Genomic DNA, 16,329 nt, shown 5'->3' with positions numbered 1-16,329 from the left:
ATAAAGTTGAGGTTCCTCTGTCCTGTCTGTTTCATTTCCTTCTTTTCTCACTAGAGGCAGCGACCAAGCATTCCAGTTGTCTCTGGATTTTTACTACATGTTCATGTGTTTAAGAATAATGTTATTTCACATAGAATGGATATGTGTGTGTATGTGTGTGTGTGTGTGTGTGTGTGTGTGTATACAGTGTGGGTTTGTAGTCCAGACTGCTCTCAAACTTGATTTCCTCCTGCCTCAGCTTCCCAAGTGCTAGGACTGCTGGGATGACTAAACATGGCTGGCTACTTCCATTTCATATTTTTAAGATGTTTTTATAGTGTATTACAATTCACATTTTTTTTAAGACAAAAATTTCACTAGTCGGCCTGGAACTTAATATAGACCAGTAGAGATCCATTTGTCTGTCTGTAGTCTAAGTACTGAGGTTAAAGGCTTATACAGCTGCATCCAGTTCAATTGACTTATTACATTTAACATGACGTGTATATATATGTTTGTGTACAAATGTAGTTCATTAGTTTCAACTGTCATATTATGACTCAACAAACATTTTTCTTCATTCATATTATTCTTTTTTGTTTGTTTGTTTTGTCTTTTTCCAGACAGGTTTTCTCTGTGTAGCCCTGGCTGTCCTGGAACTCACTCACTCTGTAGACCAGGCTGGGCTTGAACTCAGAAATCCGCCTGCTTCTGCCTCCCAAGTGCTGGGATTAAAGGCGTGCAACACCACACCTGGCTCTCAGAAATTTCTTAATGTTCTTTTACCACTTAAAATGTTCTGATGCTGGGCAGTGGTGGCACACGCCTTTAATCCCAACACTTGGGAGGCAGAGGCAGGTGGATTTCTGAATTCGAGGCCAGCCTGGTCTATAGAATGAGTTCCAGGACAGCCAGGGCTACACAGGGAAACCTTGTCTCAAAAAACCAAAAAAAAAAAAAAAAACCTACCCCCCCCCCCAAAAAAAGTTCTGATGTATGGAGTATGAGTGGGCACATGGTATTTGAGTAGAGAAAGGTCAAGGACAAAACACAGGAGACAATGAAGGTTTTCTGATCTGAGAAGGGGAGAAGGGCAAACGGTTTAAATATGTGGTAGGTTTGACAGTTTACAGTGTAGAGCAAGTCTTGTGTATCCAGATAATTAATGAGACAGCGGGGAAAACAAGCTTCCAAGATGCAAGCAACTGGCACCAGGCGGTTGCTATGGGAACCCGGAGACTGGGTAGCCAGAATTCTTGATGCTCTTAGAATGCTTCTCCTTGAATCCCCTGTTTCTCTCCTCGGTGTTCCATCCATTCCGTAGGCACTCATTCTCCTCCCGTTGGAATCAGGCTCGCCCCGAAACGGGTCGCCATCTTGACGCTTCTTGCAAGATGGCGTCCCAGGCCACAGGCCGAGCAAAAGCACTGCACAGGCAGGTCCGCCGGGCCGCACATGCGTGAACCGGAGCACCAGAGGGTGGGGCAGTGATGTCAAGACGTCGCCCCGCCCCCGGCGGTCGCCCCGCCCCTGGGTCCGCTCCGCCTTCCTCCCGCCTGGAAACCCGGAAGTGGAGGAGGAGGCGCGGCGGCGGAGCTGCAGAAGCTGGCTGAGCCCTGCCCAGGAGCAAGTGTGGGGTTGGGGGTGGGGGGCGGGGCTCAGCAGCCCGGGCGGCCAGGCCTGGACGGGGCGGGGGAGGCCATGGCCTCCGCAGAGTTGCAGGGGAAGTACCAGAAGCTGGCGCAGGAGTACTCGAAGGTACCCATCGTGGGTGGGGAGATAGGGGTCCCTGGCCCTGAGGCCTAGGCTAGCTATGGCAGCGATTTGGGACGGTGGGGGATGCTGAGGAATCCTCCTCTCCTCTCCACCTCTTGCTTCCACCATTACGATGCCTCCACCTGCAGCTCCATGGAGATAGGGCCGGGCGGTGTCTGGGTCCGTGTGCGTCTCTGCAGAAAGGAGCTGGAGTTTGACTCTTCCTTCTCGCTGGATCAGCAGGCTTAGAAATGGAATGACAGACATCCAGGACTCAGCCTTTGGTGCTAGCCTGAGGGGAAGGGAGGAATGTGGGACCACCCTTTGCTCTCTGCTTTCACAGTTTGCCCAGCCCAGTGATGGGGAGATCACCATCTGCTTTCCCAAGGGGATGCTTTAAAGATAAAGAGACTTATTTGCCTGCACATCAGTTTGGGAGGGTGAACTGCCTCATTGGGATGGGTGCTTTAGAATACAGATGTTGTCTCCACTGATTTTGACAGCTTGGGTGGTGGTGCTGATGTCCTTTTCTCTTGTACTTTCCTTACCTGGAATGGGGCAGTGCACACAGCAGGTTCTCCTTAAATACAGAATTATGCAAAACAGGGACCTGGCCTTCTCAAGTGTCAGTCTTTCAAATGGTGAAACCTTTTTCTTGGACAAGGGTGGTGCAGTTTCTGGGTAGGGTTTTCTGCTTTAAGAATATTCTAATGAAGTTATTAAAGCAGAATCTCACACCTTTGGAAATGATTCAGTAGTCACGTTTAATTTTCAATTATCTTGGCATTCACAGAACCAATGAAAAGATGTAGCCCCTTTTCTAATTTGGAAAAAACAAGTATATGTTCCCTTTTATGATTCTATTAAGCATGTATTTGGGAAGGTAAAGTGAAATGTATAAAGAAATGAAACTGGCATTTAAACGTGCACCCATAGGTCTTCAGCATCAGATGGGAGCCTTTACGATGCTTTGGGTCTCCCACTCACCACTGTCCACTCCTTTGTATTTCCATTTGAAGTCCTCTAAGGCTTCTGAGGTTCAGTGTCTGAGACAGTGCATTGTCTTTTGGGGAGGACTCCCTTGCTTGAAAGAGCCACAAGTTTGGAACAGTTCCATATGATGAAGGAGGGTGGGTGGAGGATGGCAGTGCCCAAATTTGCCACTTCTATTTTTGGTTGAAATGTTTCATGCATATAAAGTAAGGAACTGATTTCCATCTCTGGAGGGTAAACAAGTTTGAAAGGTAGTTCTAAATGGCCAGTGAGTAGTTCCAGAAGTGCTCAGGGCAGTGGCCGAGTTACGGAAATAATTATATCACCCCCTGAAGTAATATATGTGTTCAACAAATTCATGTTATGTGCACCTGGCAAACAGTGTGCCAGGCTCAGTTGAGCGAGCCAGAGTTCAAGCTGCACAGTCACTTTTAATAAACTCTTAAAGTGTGGTCTGTAGTTAGGATATGGTATAGCAAGTGGCAGTCAGTGCAGCACAGAGGAGAGGTCCGTCACTGGGTAAGGATGAAGTTCCTTACACTAGGGAGTAGGGAAGGGGGATGGAGAAAGTGGTAGCTTTCCATGTATATTGATTGCCTATGTTTGCTGTCATGAAAACCCCTTAAGATACATGGCGGACAGAGTGTGGTGAAGGGAGAGTAGGCTAGAGCATAAACGCTGTGGATTTCAAATAAGATGTGTGCAGTGGGAAGGTCGAAGAAACCCTTCCATCCGTCCGTCTGTCTGTCTATCTGTCCATGTATCCATCTATCTGGTTTGTGTGTGTGTGTGTGTGTGTGTGTGTGTGTGTGTGTGTGTGTATGTATGTGTGCTGTGTGTGTGTGTGTATGTGTGCTGTGTGTGTGGTGGTGGGGTGGGGTGATGGTGATGGTGAGGAGACAGCTTTTGGGGTTGATTTTTTTTTTTTTTCCCTCCACCATGTATGTTCCAGGGACTGTACTGAAATCATTAGGATTGGTGACAAGTACCATTAATGGTTGAGCCATCTTGCCAGCTTCCAAAGGTCTCTTTTACTGAGGGAGTAATATTACTCTTTGGAAGGAAATTGGTAACCATCTGGTAAATAGGTTGGAATAGAGATTTTTTTTTTTTTTTTCAAGACAGGATTTCTTTGTGTAGACCTAGCTGTCCTAGAACTCACTCTGTAGACCAGGCTGGCCTTGAACTCAGAAATCTGCCTGCCTCTGCTTCCCAAGTACTGGGATCAAAGGTGTGTGCCACCACCGCCCTGCTTGGAATAGAGATTTTAGGTTGTTGGACTACACTGGGAAGAAAATGTAGGCCTAAGTAAAGTTTATAGCTGGAATGGAGAGGAGAGGTTACATTCAGAGTTTTGGGTTAACTATACGTCTTTAGCTTACCTGCTTTGAGGGCCCGCTTTGTTCATGCCACTGGACTCAGGAAGACACAGAGTTTGACAGAGTTCTGAGGTGAAGGTGTGATTGCCGCTAACCAAGGAAGGTCCAGAGGGAGCAGGGGGTGTTTTAAAGATGTAGACTTGGAGTTTAGGGATGCAGAACATGTTAAAGTTGCATGTTTCATGTTAGCTTGAGTTGATGTTGAAGATTCTTGATGAAAAATTTTTAATGGAGTTAAACTTGCTAAAAATGGGGGCAAAGCTTAGTTCCTTAAAATATTCCATAGAGCTGAACTTGGAGAGTTAATGAAGGTCTGGATGTAGAGAACACCTGTAGGAATGATGTGCCAGGAAGAGAAGAAGCTAAGGCACTCTGCTGGACCTGGAGTCATCTCTCTTGTTGGGCCAGATCATTTCTCATTCTTTCATTTCCACTGTCACAGGTGTTTCTGAACATAGAAACAATAGAAACAAAAAGGCTGGGTGAGGTGGCTCAAACCTGAGGCAGAGGGATTGCTGGGAATTCTCTATATAGGCCAGCTTTGAGAATACATAGAGAATTCCAGGCCCAGCCTGTGCTATAATGTAAGACCAAGTCTCTCTCTCTCTCTCTCTCTCTCTCTCTCTCTCTCTCTCTCACACACACACACACACACACACATACGTTCGCTCAGTTGCATGTTCACACATACACAGACACACACACTGGTCAAAGACTTCATGTTGTTTTATTTCCTGTCAGCTATAGTTTCTAGATTAGATCCCTACCCTTGGTAGCCTTGTGCCATGGAAGAGATGTTTCACCTGTTAATCCCTTCCCTGGGGCACAGATTGTAGCTGGTACTGAAGTGCACTTGTAGTGATCTTTCATCTTATTAAGATGCTAAGGGAAAAGATTCCCTGTTAATAATAAAAGGAGAAGCAGGCGAAAGTCCTGAACTGGGAATGTTTGTATTCCTCCTAACCCCTTTCAGAGTACTCCTCAGCCTGTGTTTTGGGAAGGGCCTTTTCTTACATGGGCAGATATTTTTTCCTTAAGAAGTTTTGTTTTGCTGGGCAGTGGTGGCGCACGTCTTTAATCCCAGCACTTGGGTGGCAGAGGCAGGCAGATTTCTGAGTTTGAGGCCAGCCTGGTCTACAGAGTGAGTTTGAGTTCCAGGACAGGCAGGGCTACACAGAGAAACCCTGTCTTGAAAAACCAAAAAAAAAAAAAAAAAAAAAGAAGTTTTTTGTTTTTGTTTTTGTTTTTGTTTTGTTTGTTTGTTTTTGAGACAGGGTTTCTCTGTGTAGCTCTGGCTGTCCTGGAACTCACTCTGTAGACCAGGCTGGCCTCGAACTCAGAAATCCACCTCTGTCTCCCAAGTGCTGGGATTAAAGGTGTGAGCCACCACCGCCCGGCTATAAGTTTTGTTTTCTTATCCTAAGAATGACATTAATTTTGGACTAGTATCGAAATGAACACAGTAAATTATGGGAGTATTCAGAAAGATTGGGGTCTGGTAAATTCTCAATAACAAAAATGTAGGGGATTACAGCAGATTTTTTAAAACTTTAATTAATTAATAAGTATTATTATTTTTTGTTTTTCAAGATAGCTTTTTTCTTCGGTGTAGACCTGGCTGTCCTGGAACTCACTCTGTAGACCAGGCTGGCCTAGAACTCAGAGATGTTCCTCCCTCTGCCTCCCAAGTGCTGTGATTAAAGGCATGTGCCACCACACCCTGCTTTAAAATATTTTGTATTCATTGATGATTTCATACATGTATGTAGTATGTCTAGACCATATTTAGCCCACTTCCTTGTTCTTCTCCCCTAATCCCACAACGTATCCCCTTGTAGCTTCATGTCTTCTTTTGAGTCCTCACTGAGTCCAATTAGAGCTGCCTGCATGCACATGGTGCTGCACCATTTGCTGGAGCCCCAGCAGCCTACCGTGATCCACTCCCCAGAGCAAATCAACTCTCACCTCCCTGACAGTTATCAATTGCTAGTAGCTCCTCAGATGTGGTTGGGGTTTTGAGTCCCTCCCCATAAGCTTTTAAAAGAACAGTAAAAAGAGACTGAGAAAGTAGTTAGATAAGAGCTAACTGTATTATCAGAGTAGCTGAAAGCTGAAAGGTAAGCTGGTTGTCAAAACAAAGGGTTAGAAGGATCAGTGCAAATGGCTTGGGCAATGGAGGTCACTGGAGACTTTTAAGATTTCAGCTTCAGTAGTTTTAGGGCTGGAAGAGATCTGTCTAGGTTGGTTTCCAGAGGGATTTTGAAGTGAGCAGGTAAAATTGCAAGCTACCTCTTTGAGATGTTAGGGAAAGCTAACGAAGGCCCCAGTTGCCACAGTATATATGAAAAATAAAAGACCATATGGCACTCAGCATTTCTGGTTACCCTCCCAATTCTCTGGAATGTCTCATGAAAGGACAAAGTGGAAAGTGCTGTTCTGGCTCATTTTATTTCAGCCTGTTTTCCTGAAAGAGCACTTTTGCCTGCGCCGTGGTATTATATGTGTGAGCAAGTTTCAGGATCTTCTTGGTATTAATGCTCTCCTGGGTCAGTGGTCTGCAGAGTCTGAGCCCTGATTCCTTCCCATCAGCAACACCATCTAGGGAAGGGTTAGAAATGCCGACTCCACCCTGAACCTATGGACTCTGAAAGGACCCAGCAGTGGGGCCCAGCCATCTGTGCTGAGGCAAACCTCTGTGGTTTGAATACATATGCTAGTAGTAAACTTGAATTGCCACAGCAGAGTTCCTGAGGGAGGAAGTGACTTGTTCAAAGGTTTATTTAGCTCACTGTTTTGGAGGGTCAGCATCCAGAGAGAGAAGTGATGTAGGCTCAGTGTGAGCACGTCTTAACTCCTCATAGCTGATGATGAATGCAAGGATGCAGGAGCTTGGTGGGAGCAAAGCTCAGTCCCATCTCACTCCAGGAGCATGGCTGGAAGAAGAATGCCATGTCCCTAGTGGCCTGGGGACCTCTCACACTTAATTGTGCATAGCACCTCCCCACCCTGAAAAAGAACAAAACAAACAAACGAGCAAGCAAGCAAACAAAAAACCAAAATAGAACCACCACAACAACAGCAACCAAAGCCAAACCAGGGCTACCTTAGACATCAGCTTTTATATATGGACCCTTAGGGGACACTTACTATCTAAACCTGGGCATGTGATAAACTTTGAGGACCATCTTTCAAAGAATGTTATCGGTAAAGTAGCCTTTGTTCAGATAAAGATAGTCTTTTCAGGGCTCTCTTTGTGGTCTTAAGAACCAGTAGGGAAGCCAGACATTCTTTATTTTCCTAGAAGTTTACTTTGCAATTAAAACATCTACTTGGGAAGATAGATGGCCTTTGGGAACTTTTCAGAGCTACTTGGGAAAGGGCCAGTTTGGTCCAGTTTGCTTTGCAGGTGATGGTGTAGCCTGATGAATCACCAGCTCTAAGAGATATAGGCCTGGTCTAGATCGCAGGAGAATGAGTAGCAGTGTTCTTTATTCCTGATTTGTGGATTTCAGTAGCCAAAGTGGGACTGATGTGAGATCAATGCTGTGGGTAAGACTTTGCATTAGAAGGGCAGTATTCTTTTTCTTTGCTGTTCAGTAGGGCAGCCATGTGTTAATAATAAGGAAGTTAACTTACTATTATGTGTATGTGTCAATGTGTGTGTACACATGCATGCGCACGGATACACATGTGTGTGCCACTCGGATGTGTGGAGGTCAGAGGACAGCTTGTGGGTTTCGGTTTTATCCCTTTACCACGTGGGGATCTCAGATAGAGTTTGGGTTTTTAGTTTTGGTGACAAGTGACCTTACTGACTGAGCCATTTCACTGGTCCCATGTATGGAAGAATAGCACTAAAGAATGAAGCTAGCAAGGCTAAGGAAATTAACTTTACATTTTATTTAATCTTGAATAATTAAAAAAGTTGCATGTGGCTCATGGCTACCTTGTTGGACAGTGCTCATTGAAACCCTGCCTTAGTGTCTCCTGTGTCTGAGTAAGTCAGCAGACCCCTCTAACCTGCAGGGTCTGGCCTTGTAGGTCCAGGGTGAGGCCTGGAATTTTCTCCCAAGCTGCCTTTCTAACTGTCTGAAGACCAAATGTTCTGGAATAATAGATCCCAGCCTTCCTAATGCTGTTAACACTTTAATATAGTTCCTCATGTTGTGGTGACCCCCCAACCATAAAATTATTCCATTGCTACTGCATAACTAATTTTGCTATGTTATGAATCATAATATAAATCTGATATGCAGGATTATGTTACCCCAAAGGGGTCAAGACCCAAAGGTTGAGAACTGTTGTTCTTGCAAGACAAGGTCTGGCTGACTGTTCTCCTTTGGCTGAGCTGACTGTCCCTCTAGTCGCTGATGGGCAGCTGACCTGCAAGCCTTGTGGGTAGGACTTTTGTCTTAGCAAATTCTCTTTCGTGAAGACAGGGCCAGAAGAAAGGGTTCTATCTGAAGGCATGACTGAGAGAAGGCTTTTCCTTTATCAGGGGCAAAATAACCCCTGCTACTCAGTGCTCCACAGCCTGTAGCCTGCCCCCTGTCCCCACTTCCTGTGGTAGAACTGAGAGAAAGACTAGCAGATATTGGCAGCAGGTTAGAATGTTTCAGAAGTAGGTGGAGTTTTAGGGATCATCCTGGTCAGACACTGCAGCTAGAACCTGCAGACAGCTTTTATATTCAGAAACTGAATTGAGGTTATGGTAAGGGTTACGGTTGTCTCTTACACACTGTCTTTGGTGATGAAGAAAAGCTGTATACTAATGTTCATTTTATAGGGTTGTAAACGTTTGTAAGTATCAGCACGTTTACTGCATGAAGGTAAACATGTAAGAATGGTTCTAACGCAGATGGCGGTTAGGGTTTAGATGGGAAAAGGGTGTGCATGACTTGTTTCTCCTTCCCTCAAAGTCTTGTAGCTATTGTGGTCATGAAGTCACACACCCTGGTCTTGGGCCTGTGATCCTAGCAGAGATTGCTGGAGAGACACGAGGGGAACATAGCTGGTTTACAGCCCAAGAGAAGCATGTGTGTCTTAGGCCTGATTGAGAGCTGAGGCTGGTTGGTAGAGTTAGGCCCCAGGCTCTTGAGGGCTCTTAATACTCAACAGGGCAGGCAGAAGTGTCTTGGGAAAGGCCTGTGCAAGTGATGTCAGTCTCTTACATTTAGATACCCTATGTATGTTATTTTTATTTGAATAATTAACATTTATCTCTATCCATGGCATTGATCTTTTGTCATGAACAGGAATTATACAGGAGTATACTATGGTTTCTCTCATGAAGAAGTTTAAATTGATATGTTGGATACGTGACAGAAACATACATATATTATTAGTAACTGTAAACTTTCCAACTTTAAAAAAGTAAAATTAAGACAAAACATGAGGCCCAATCACCGGAGCCAGCCCTGCCTGTAGTTTCCTGAACTAAGTGCTTCTGCCCACCCAGAGCAACTGATTCTAAGGCCTGGCTCTAGCAATGGCCTTTGCAAATCTGCGCAAAGTGCTCATCAGTGACAGCCTGGACCCCTGCTGCCTGAAGATCCTGCAAGATGGAGGGCTGCAGGTAGTGGAGAAGCAGAACTTGAGCAAGGAGGAGCTGACAGCCAAGCTGCAGGACTGTGAAGGCATTATTGTCCCGTCGTCTACTAAGGTCACTGCTGATGTCATCAATGCAGCAGAGAAGTGCCAGGTGGTGGGCAGGGCTGGTACAGGCATGGACAATGTGGATCTGGAGGCTGCCATGAGGAAGGGCATCCCAGTCATGAACACCCCCAATGGAAACAGCCTTAGTGCTGCGGAACGCACCTGTGGGATGATCATGTGCCTGGCCAGGCAGACTCCCCAGGCAACAGCTTCGATGAAAGATGGCAAATGGGACTGGAAGAAGTTCATGGGGACAGAATTGAATGGGAAGACACTGGGAATTCTTGGCCTAAGCAGAATCAGAAGAGAGGTGGCCACTTGAATGCAGTCCTTTGGAATGAAGACTGTAGGCTATGACTCCATCACTTCTCCTGAAGTTGCTGCCTCCTTTGGTGTTCAGCAGCTGCTGCTGGAGGCCTCTTTGTAATTTCATAACTGTCCATGCACCACTCTTGCCCTCCACCACAGGCTTGCTGAATGACAGCACCTTTGCTCAGTGTAAGAAAGGTGTGTGAGTGATGAACTGTGCTCGAAGAGGCATTGTGGATGAAGGTGCCCTGCTCCGAGCCCTGCACTGGTCAGTGTGCTGGGGCTGCACTGGATGTGTTTACAGAAGAGGCACTATCGGACTGGGCCTTAGTGGACCACAAGAACGTCATTAGCTGTCCCCACCTGGGCGTCAGCACCAAGGAAGCCCAGAGCTGTTGTGGGAGGAAATTGCAGTCTAGTTTGTGGACATGGTGAAGGGGAAATCTCTAACAGGGGTCATAAACACCCAGACCCTTACCAGTGCCTTCTTTCCACACACCAATCCTTGGATTGGTCTGGCAGAAGCATTGGGCATGCTGATGCACGCCTGGGCTGGCTCCCCTAAAGGGACTATCCAGGTGGTTACACAAGGAACATCTCTGAAGAATGCTGGGACCTGCCTGAGCCCTGGAGTCATTGTCAGCCTTCTGAGAGAAGCATCCAAGCTGGCAGATGTGAACTTGGTGAACGCTAAGCTACTGGTGAAAGAGGCTGGCCTCAATGTCATTACCTCCCACAGCCCCAGGGTCCCAGGGGAGCAGGGCAGCAGGGAATGTCTCCTCACTGTGGCCCTGGCAAGTGCTCCCTGCCAAGCTATAGGCTTGGTCCAGGGCATCACGCCAATGCTGCAGGTGCTCAATGGAGCTTTCTTCAGGCCAGAGGTGCCACACCTGCTCGTGTTCTGGGCTCAGCCCTCCAATCCTAAATGCTGCCCACTATGATTACCCTCCTGGCCGTCCTACCAAACTTCCAAGGTGTCTGATGGAAAGACTTGGCACGTTATGGGCCTCTCCTCCCTGCTGCCTGGCCTGGAAGCATGGAAGCGGCAAGTATCTGAGGCTTTCCAGTTCTGCTTCTGACCCTGGGCTCAGTGGTCCTAGCACCCCAGGCTCTTCTGAAGAAACCCTGCTCACTGTGACCTATAGGGAGAGGAGACTACAGAATCAGGGCATCTGCCTGAACTAATATCTAGTAAAGAATCTAACTCCCCCCCCCCCCCCCAAAAAAAAGACAAATCATAACTAAAACCCATCTTGTTACTAGTAAGTGCCAAAGGAACCAAGGAGCAAGCTCGCTGTGGGCCTCAGGCTGTGGCTGGGAAGTGATTTTGGCAGAAGTGTGACCAAGAGTGAAAAGCAGCCTCTCCCCACACCCCAGAACCGATAGGGCTCGCTCAGCCACAGTGAAGAAGAGCTAGGACCTGGGTGGGCAGCGAGGGCAGCGACGAGAAGTCCAGAGGATTGTGGAGCGGGCTTGAAGGACCCTGTTCCTCCACCAATGCACAAAAGAGCCGCTGCTGCTTGGAGCAGGCTGTGCTGTCTTTAGGGCCATTGTAATGGAGACCCCAGGGCAGTTGCTTCCCAGTTGCATCAATGTGGATCAGTCTCCATACCTGTTTCCTGAAGTGTCAGTGTCTGCATGGCAGTCATGTAACTATCTAAAACACACAGCTGCAGTCACCTCCCCTCACTGGTGACTGCTAGAGAGGGGGAAGCTGGATTCTGAAGGACCAGACTGAGCAAAGGTATCAGGGTGCTGGTTCATGGAACAGTACTGGCAGCCATGGTGCTGATGTGCAGGAGAGCGTCCAGTGCCAAAAGTGTAGCGCCACCTGTCCTCACTGGCCTTCTTGATACATATTTCTTTCTTTCTTTTTTTTTGTTTTTGGTTTTTTGAGACAGGGTTTCTCTGTATAGTCCTGGCTGTCCTGGAGCTCACTCTGTAGACCAGGCTGGCCTCAAACTCAGAAATCCGCCTGCCTCTGCCTCCCAAGTGCTAGGATTAAAGGCATGCGCCACCACCGCCCGGCTTCTTTTTTTTTTTTTAAAAAAAGATTTATTTATTTATATTATGTGTATGAGTACACTGTAGCTAGACAGGTGGTTGTGAACCATCATGTGGTGGCTGGGAATTGAACTCAGGATCTCTGCTCACTCCAGCCCAAAGATTTATTTATTAGTATATGCGAATACACTGTAGCTGTCTTTAGACACACCAGAAGAGGGTGTCAGATCTCATTATGCATGGTTGTGAGCCACCATGTGGTTGCTGGGATTTGAACACGGGACCTTCAGAAGAGCAGTCAGTGCTCTTAACCGCTGAGCCATCTCTCCAGTCCTAGATACATATTTCTAGTGGGGATTTTGTTGACTAGGTTCACAAAAGCCATGCTTTGAGTTGCCAGTTTAGCAAGCAGTGTTTCCAAAAGGAAAGTCCAAATTTTTTGTTGTTGTTATCGTTGTTATCGGTGAGAGTGGAATCCACAGTTACTTGAAAGTTCTCCCTTTAACAAATTGGCTATTCAGTTTGTTCTAAATACTCTTCACTATACCTTAGAAGTGAATAATAAGATTGTACTATATTTTAATTTTTTCTGCCATTCTGATGGAACAGGAAGTGATGAGTTCAGTAGAGGTGAAGCCCAATAGACTTTAAAGTAGTTACTAGGAGCTTATAAACACCACGCAGAGAAGATATGCTCGACCACAGTCAGACCAGGGGTCAGAGTGATCCTAAAGACTGAAGTGGGTGTGCTTATCCCAGTGCTTGGAGTGCAGGAGTTCAAGGTCATGTTCAGTTATAAACAAGTTCCAGGCCAGCCTGAACTACATACTACTCTATCTTCTAGCTGCCTGATTTGTAAGTTTTCATTCTGCTCCATGGGTAGCATTGTCCTCAAGGTATTTATTACTTAGAAAGTAGAAAGCGCCATAATGAAAGTCAATATTAAAATAGTGTTCTTCCTTGGACTTTTAGAGCAGAGGTCACCAGATTTTTCTGTAAGGAGCTATGTAGTAAATAATTTAGTCCTAAGATGCTATAAAGTTCTAGTGCACTTGCCCATCTCTTTTACTTCATGTGGTACATAAATAAAGAAGTACGGGTGCATGTCAATGAAATCTCAAATTAGGTAGCAGGCATTTGGACTTCATCCCTTTGTTTGCCAAGCCCTTATGTATTTGTCCATGTGAGTGAAGCTGTTATGTCTGGGTACCCTTGGAAGCCAGAAAGCATCAAATCCTCTGGGAATTGGAGTTATAGGTGGTTATGGCTTGGGTCCTGGGGATCAAACTTGGGTTCTCTGGAGGAGCAGGAAGAGCAGCAGCTGCTGAGTCACCTCTTCAACCTCTTAAAAAAATTTATGCCTACCCTTCAAAAAAAGCAACAAAGTACAATATTCCTAAATTATCTTAAAATACTTTCTGTTTCCTTTTAAATGATTTATACTTTGGGGCATATGTATCTGTACATCTATATATGTGAGTATCTGTACATGTGTGAGCAGGTGCTAGTATAGAGGCCACAGAGGCCATCAGTTGTCATAGGCCTCTGCACTTACCCTTTGAGACAGTGTCTCCCTGAACTCAGCTGGATGGAAACAAGGAAGCCACATGCGTCCTCCTTAGCCTCTCCCTTAGAATTGGGGTTACAGGTGTGTAGGGGTTGCCTGGCTTGTTATGTGCACATTGGGATCTGAACTCATTCCTGATTTCATGACATCGGTCAAATCATAAAATTATGTTTTTGAGACAAGGTCTCACCCTGCAGCACACTTAGGCTGGCCTTGAACTCACTATTATACAATAGGCTGGCCTCACATTCAAGGCAGTCTTCCTGCCTCAACCTTGTAGTGCTGGGATTCCCGGTGTGAGCTACCACTTCTGGCAAATTGTAAATTGTTTTTAAATAATAGTCAGATGTTTACTTCCTTCTCTTTCTCATATTCTTCAGAACCATGGTTCTCAACGTTTTCCTGGCTCTTCCTCAGGGTCACCTAGACCATCGAAAGCACAGATAGTTACATTACAATTCATAACACTAGCAAAATTACAGTTATGAAGTAGCAATGAAAATAATTTTATGGTTGGGGTCACCACAACATGAGGGACTGTATTAAAGGGCCGCAGCATTAGGAAGGTTGAGAACTACTGATTTAAAACAATGCCATGCATGTGCAAACTAATGAACATACCTTAAAGAACGGGCTCCTTAAGTCCATTCTGATGCTGAGGTCTCTGCTCCCATCCATGGAACACTGTGTCATTCTGTGTTCTGATGCAGGCTTCTTATCTGGTCTTAGAGTGTCCTTGGGAAGAAGGGTGTCGGGGAGATGTGTCTGCCGATATTGCAGACTGTGTTACTGAGGTCAGAAGCTAAGTGAAGACCCCGTTTATGTTGCCTAGTAGTAAGTGGCGGGGATTTCGATACACTTCCTGCTGGAGCTCTGAGCTGTGATTCTTCACGTCCTAACGGGAAAAGCCAAAGACGCTTGTCTCTTCCTTCTGATTGTAAACTTCCTGGTTTGTTTTAAATATCCCATGAAGATTTAGCATTCAATATTCCTACTTTTTTGGCACAGAAAATTGTCACTTCTGTTCTCCTTTCTCGGGAGATAGATCTGAGTTATGCAGAGTTGAGGCAAGGTTTCTTGTAGACTAGTCTGGCCTCAAAGTTTTTCCTGTAGCTCAAGTTGCCCTAGATCTTGTGACCCTCCGTCCTTGGCTGTTCAGGTTATGGGATCCGTGAACCAGAATACCTGGTGAAACAGATTTTATTTTAAAGCTCATTAGATAAAATCATCCTATTTCAGTTTCTCAGAGGAGAACGTAGTCATTCAGTGTCTATTCTGAGCTCTAGGCTATTAGCCTGTCACCCCCTTGCTTCAGCCATATTTGATTCATATGCTCACACTTACCTGTGCTGTGGTCTTTTTCACTGAGAATACGTACTTCTTACCATGGAAGAAGAAGAAAAACCTATGGGTTTTACCTTCTAGAACCAGGCAGTAGTGCATACGCAGCTGTAGACATAAGTAAACATTTACATGACAGGCCCAGCAAGTAATGACAAGTATGCTTGTTGACAAGTCCAAGGACTTGCTTTTTATCCCCGGGACCCATGTAGTAGAAAGACTCCTGCAACACAGGAGACAGACAGACAGACAGACAGACACACACACATACATGCACATGTAATGTAGTTAGTTATACATATATTTAAAAAAGTAACTATGGGAAGAAGCTCAAATTGTACCTCATTTCACAAGGAGAAGGTCCCTTTTACCAGCCCACTTTTATCTCAGAAACTCAGTCAAACAGTAGCTGGCATCATCACCACAGTTAAAACTGCCAGGCTCCTAATCTCAGCCTTCCATTGCTGTTCTGTGCCTTGATGTCCTCATCTCTAAAGTGGGGGTGAGGACTGTGAACATTGTTGCACATACATTGCAAGTGGATATTATTTGTGTGTGTGTGTGTGTGTGTGTGTGTGTGTGTGTGTGTGTGTGTGTAAGGGCTAGAGAACAAACTCAGTGTTACTTCTCAGACTTGTCAGCAAGCTCCAGAGATGTACCTGTTTTCAATTCTCTTATTCACCATGCCTGCCTTAAAAACAAACAAAACAAAACAAAAGAACAATAACAAAAATGTGGATTCTTGTCCTTGTTTTTGCAAGGCAAGCACTTTATTTATTGACTTTGTGTGTGTGTGTGTGTGTGTGTGTGTGTGTGTGTGTGTATGTGCGTGTGTAGAGGGGTTTAGAGCTACTGTTATTTTTAAAACTGAATATGCTTCAGCTGATGGCTGATAAAGTCTACTATTTCTGAAGCATTCCTGTGATGTGTTCTGTCATTTGTTCACTTGTGTCTAATGAAACTGTTCCAAAAGTTCAAGAAAATGGCATCTCTCTTTATTTTGAGATTTTACTTTATGTGGATTTATTTTATGTGTATGAGAATTTGCCTGCATGTATGTGTCTGTGGCATGAAGACTCATGTATACAGTAACTGTAGAGGCCAGAAGAGGATGTTGGATGCACTGAGTCTGGGATCCAGAACTTGGTTGCTGGAACTTGAACTCAGGTCCTCTGGAAGAGCAGCCAGTGCTCTAACCACTGGACTCTCCAGCCCGACATTTTCTCTTCTATTGCATATTTTAAATTCAGGACCATGGCTTATGAAGAATATGAATCCATATAAAGAATGATATCCTCAAAGCCAGGAGACCTTGGTTTTATTATTTACTTATTTAACTTTTTTTTT

At 45.3% G+C, this 16,329-nt stretch overlaps 1 protein-coding gene and 1 pseudogene across 4 annotated transcripts in view; both read left to right on the top strand.

Moving 5' to 3' along the window:
• Nucleotides 1–1,378: 1,378 nt before the first annotated feature.
• The window catches only part of Ppp1r21 (protein phosphatase 1 regulatory subunit 21), a 68,775-nt gene continuing 53,824 nt past the window's right edge, over nt 1,379–16,329 (top strand). For 2 of the 3 annotated variants that reach the window (XM_031355428.1, XM_031355427.1), the window contains exon 1: nt 1,518–1,737. In XM_031355428.1, the coding sequence (XP_031211288.1) occupies nt 1,681–1,737 (57 nt within the window). In that variant the 5' untranslated portion in view covers nt 1,518–1,680. Of the gene's footprint in view, nt 1,415–1,517; nt 1,738–16,329 lie in introns of those variants that run through there. The other variant, XM_031355429.1, reaches the window with a different exon arrangement.
• Nucleotides 8,872–11,291, top strand: LOC116079650 (annotated as a pseudogene). Its single transcript, XR_004114111.1, has one exon. The product of XR_004114111.1 is annotated as a D-3-phosphoglycerate dehydrogenase pseudogene (transcript).

This window comes from Mastomys coucha, unplaced genomic scaffold (assembly GCF_008632895.1).
Source record: "Mastomys coucha isolate ucsf_1 unplaced genomic scaffold, UCSF_Mcou_1 pScaffold6, whole genome shotgun sequence".
In the NCBI taxonomy this organism is placed as follows: domain Eukaryota; kingdom Metazoa; phylum Chordata; class Mammalia; order Rodentia; family Muridae; genus Mastomys; species Mastomys coucha.
This window is presented reverse-complemented; position numbering and strand designations above follow the sequence as displayed.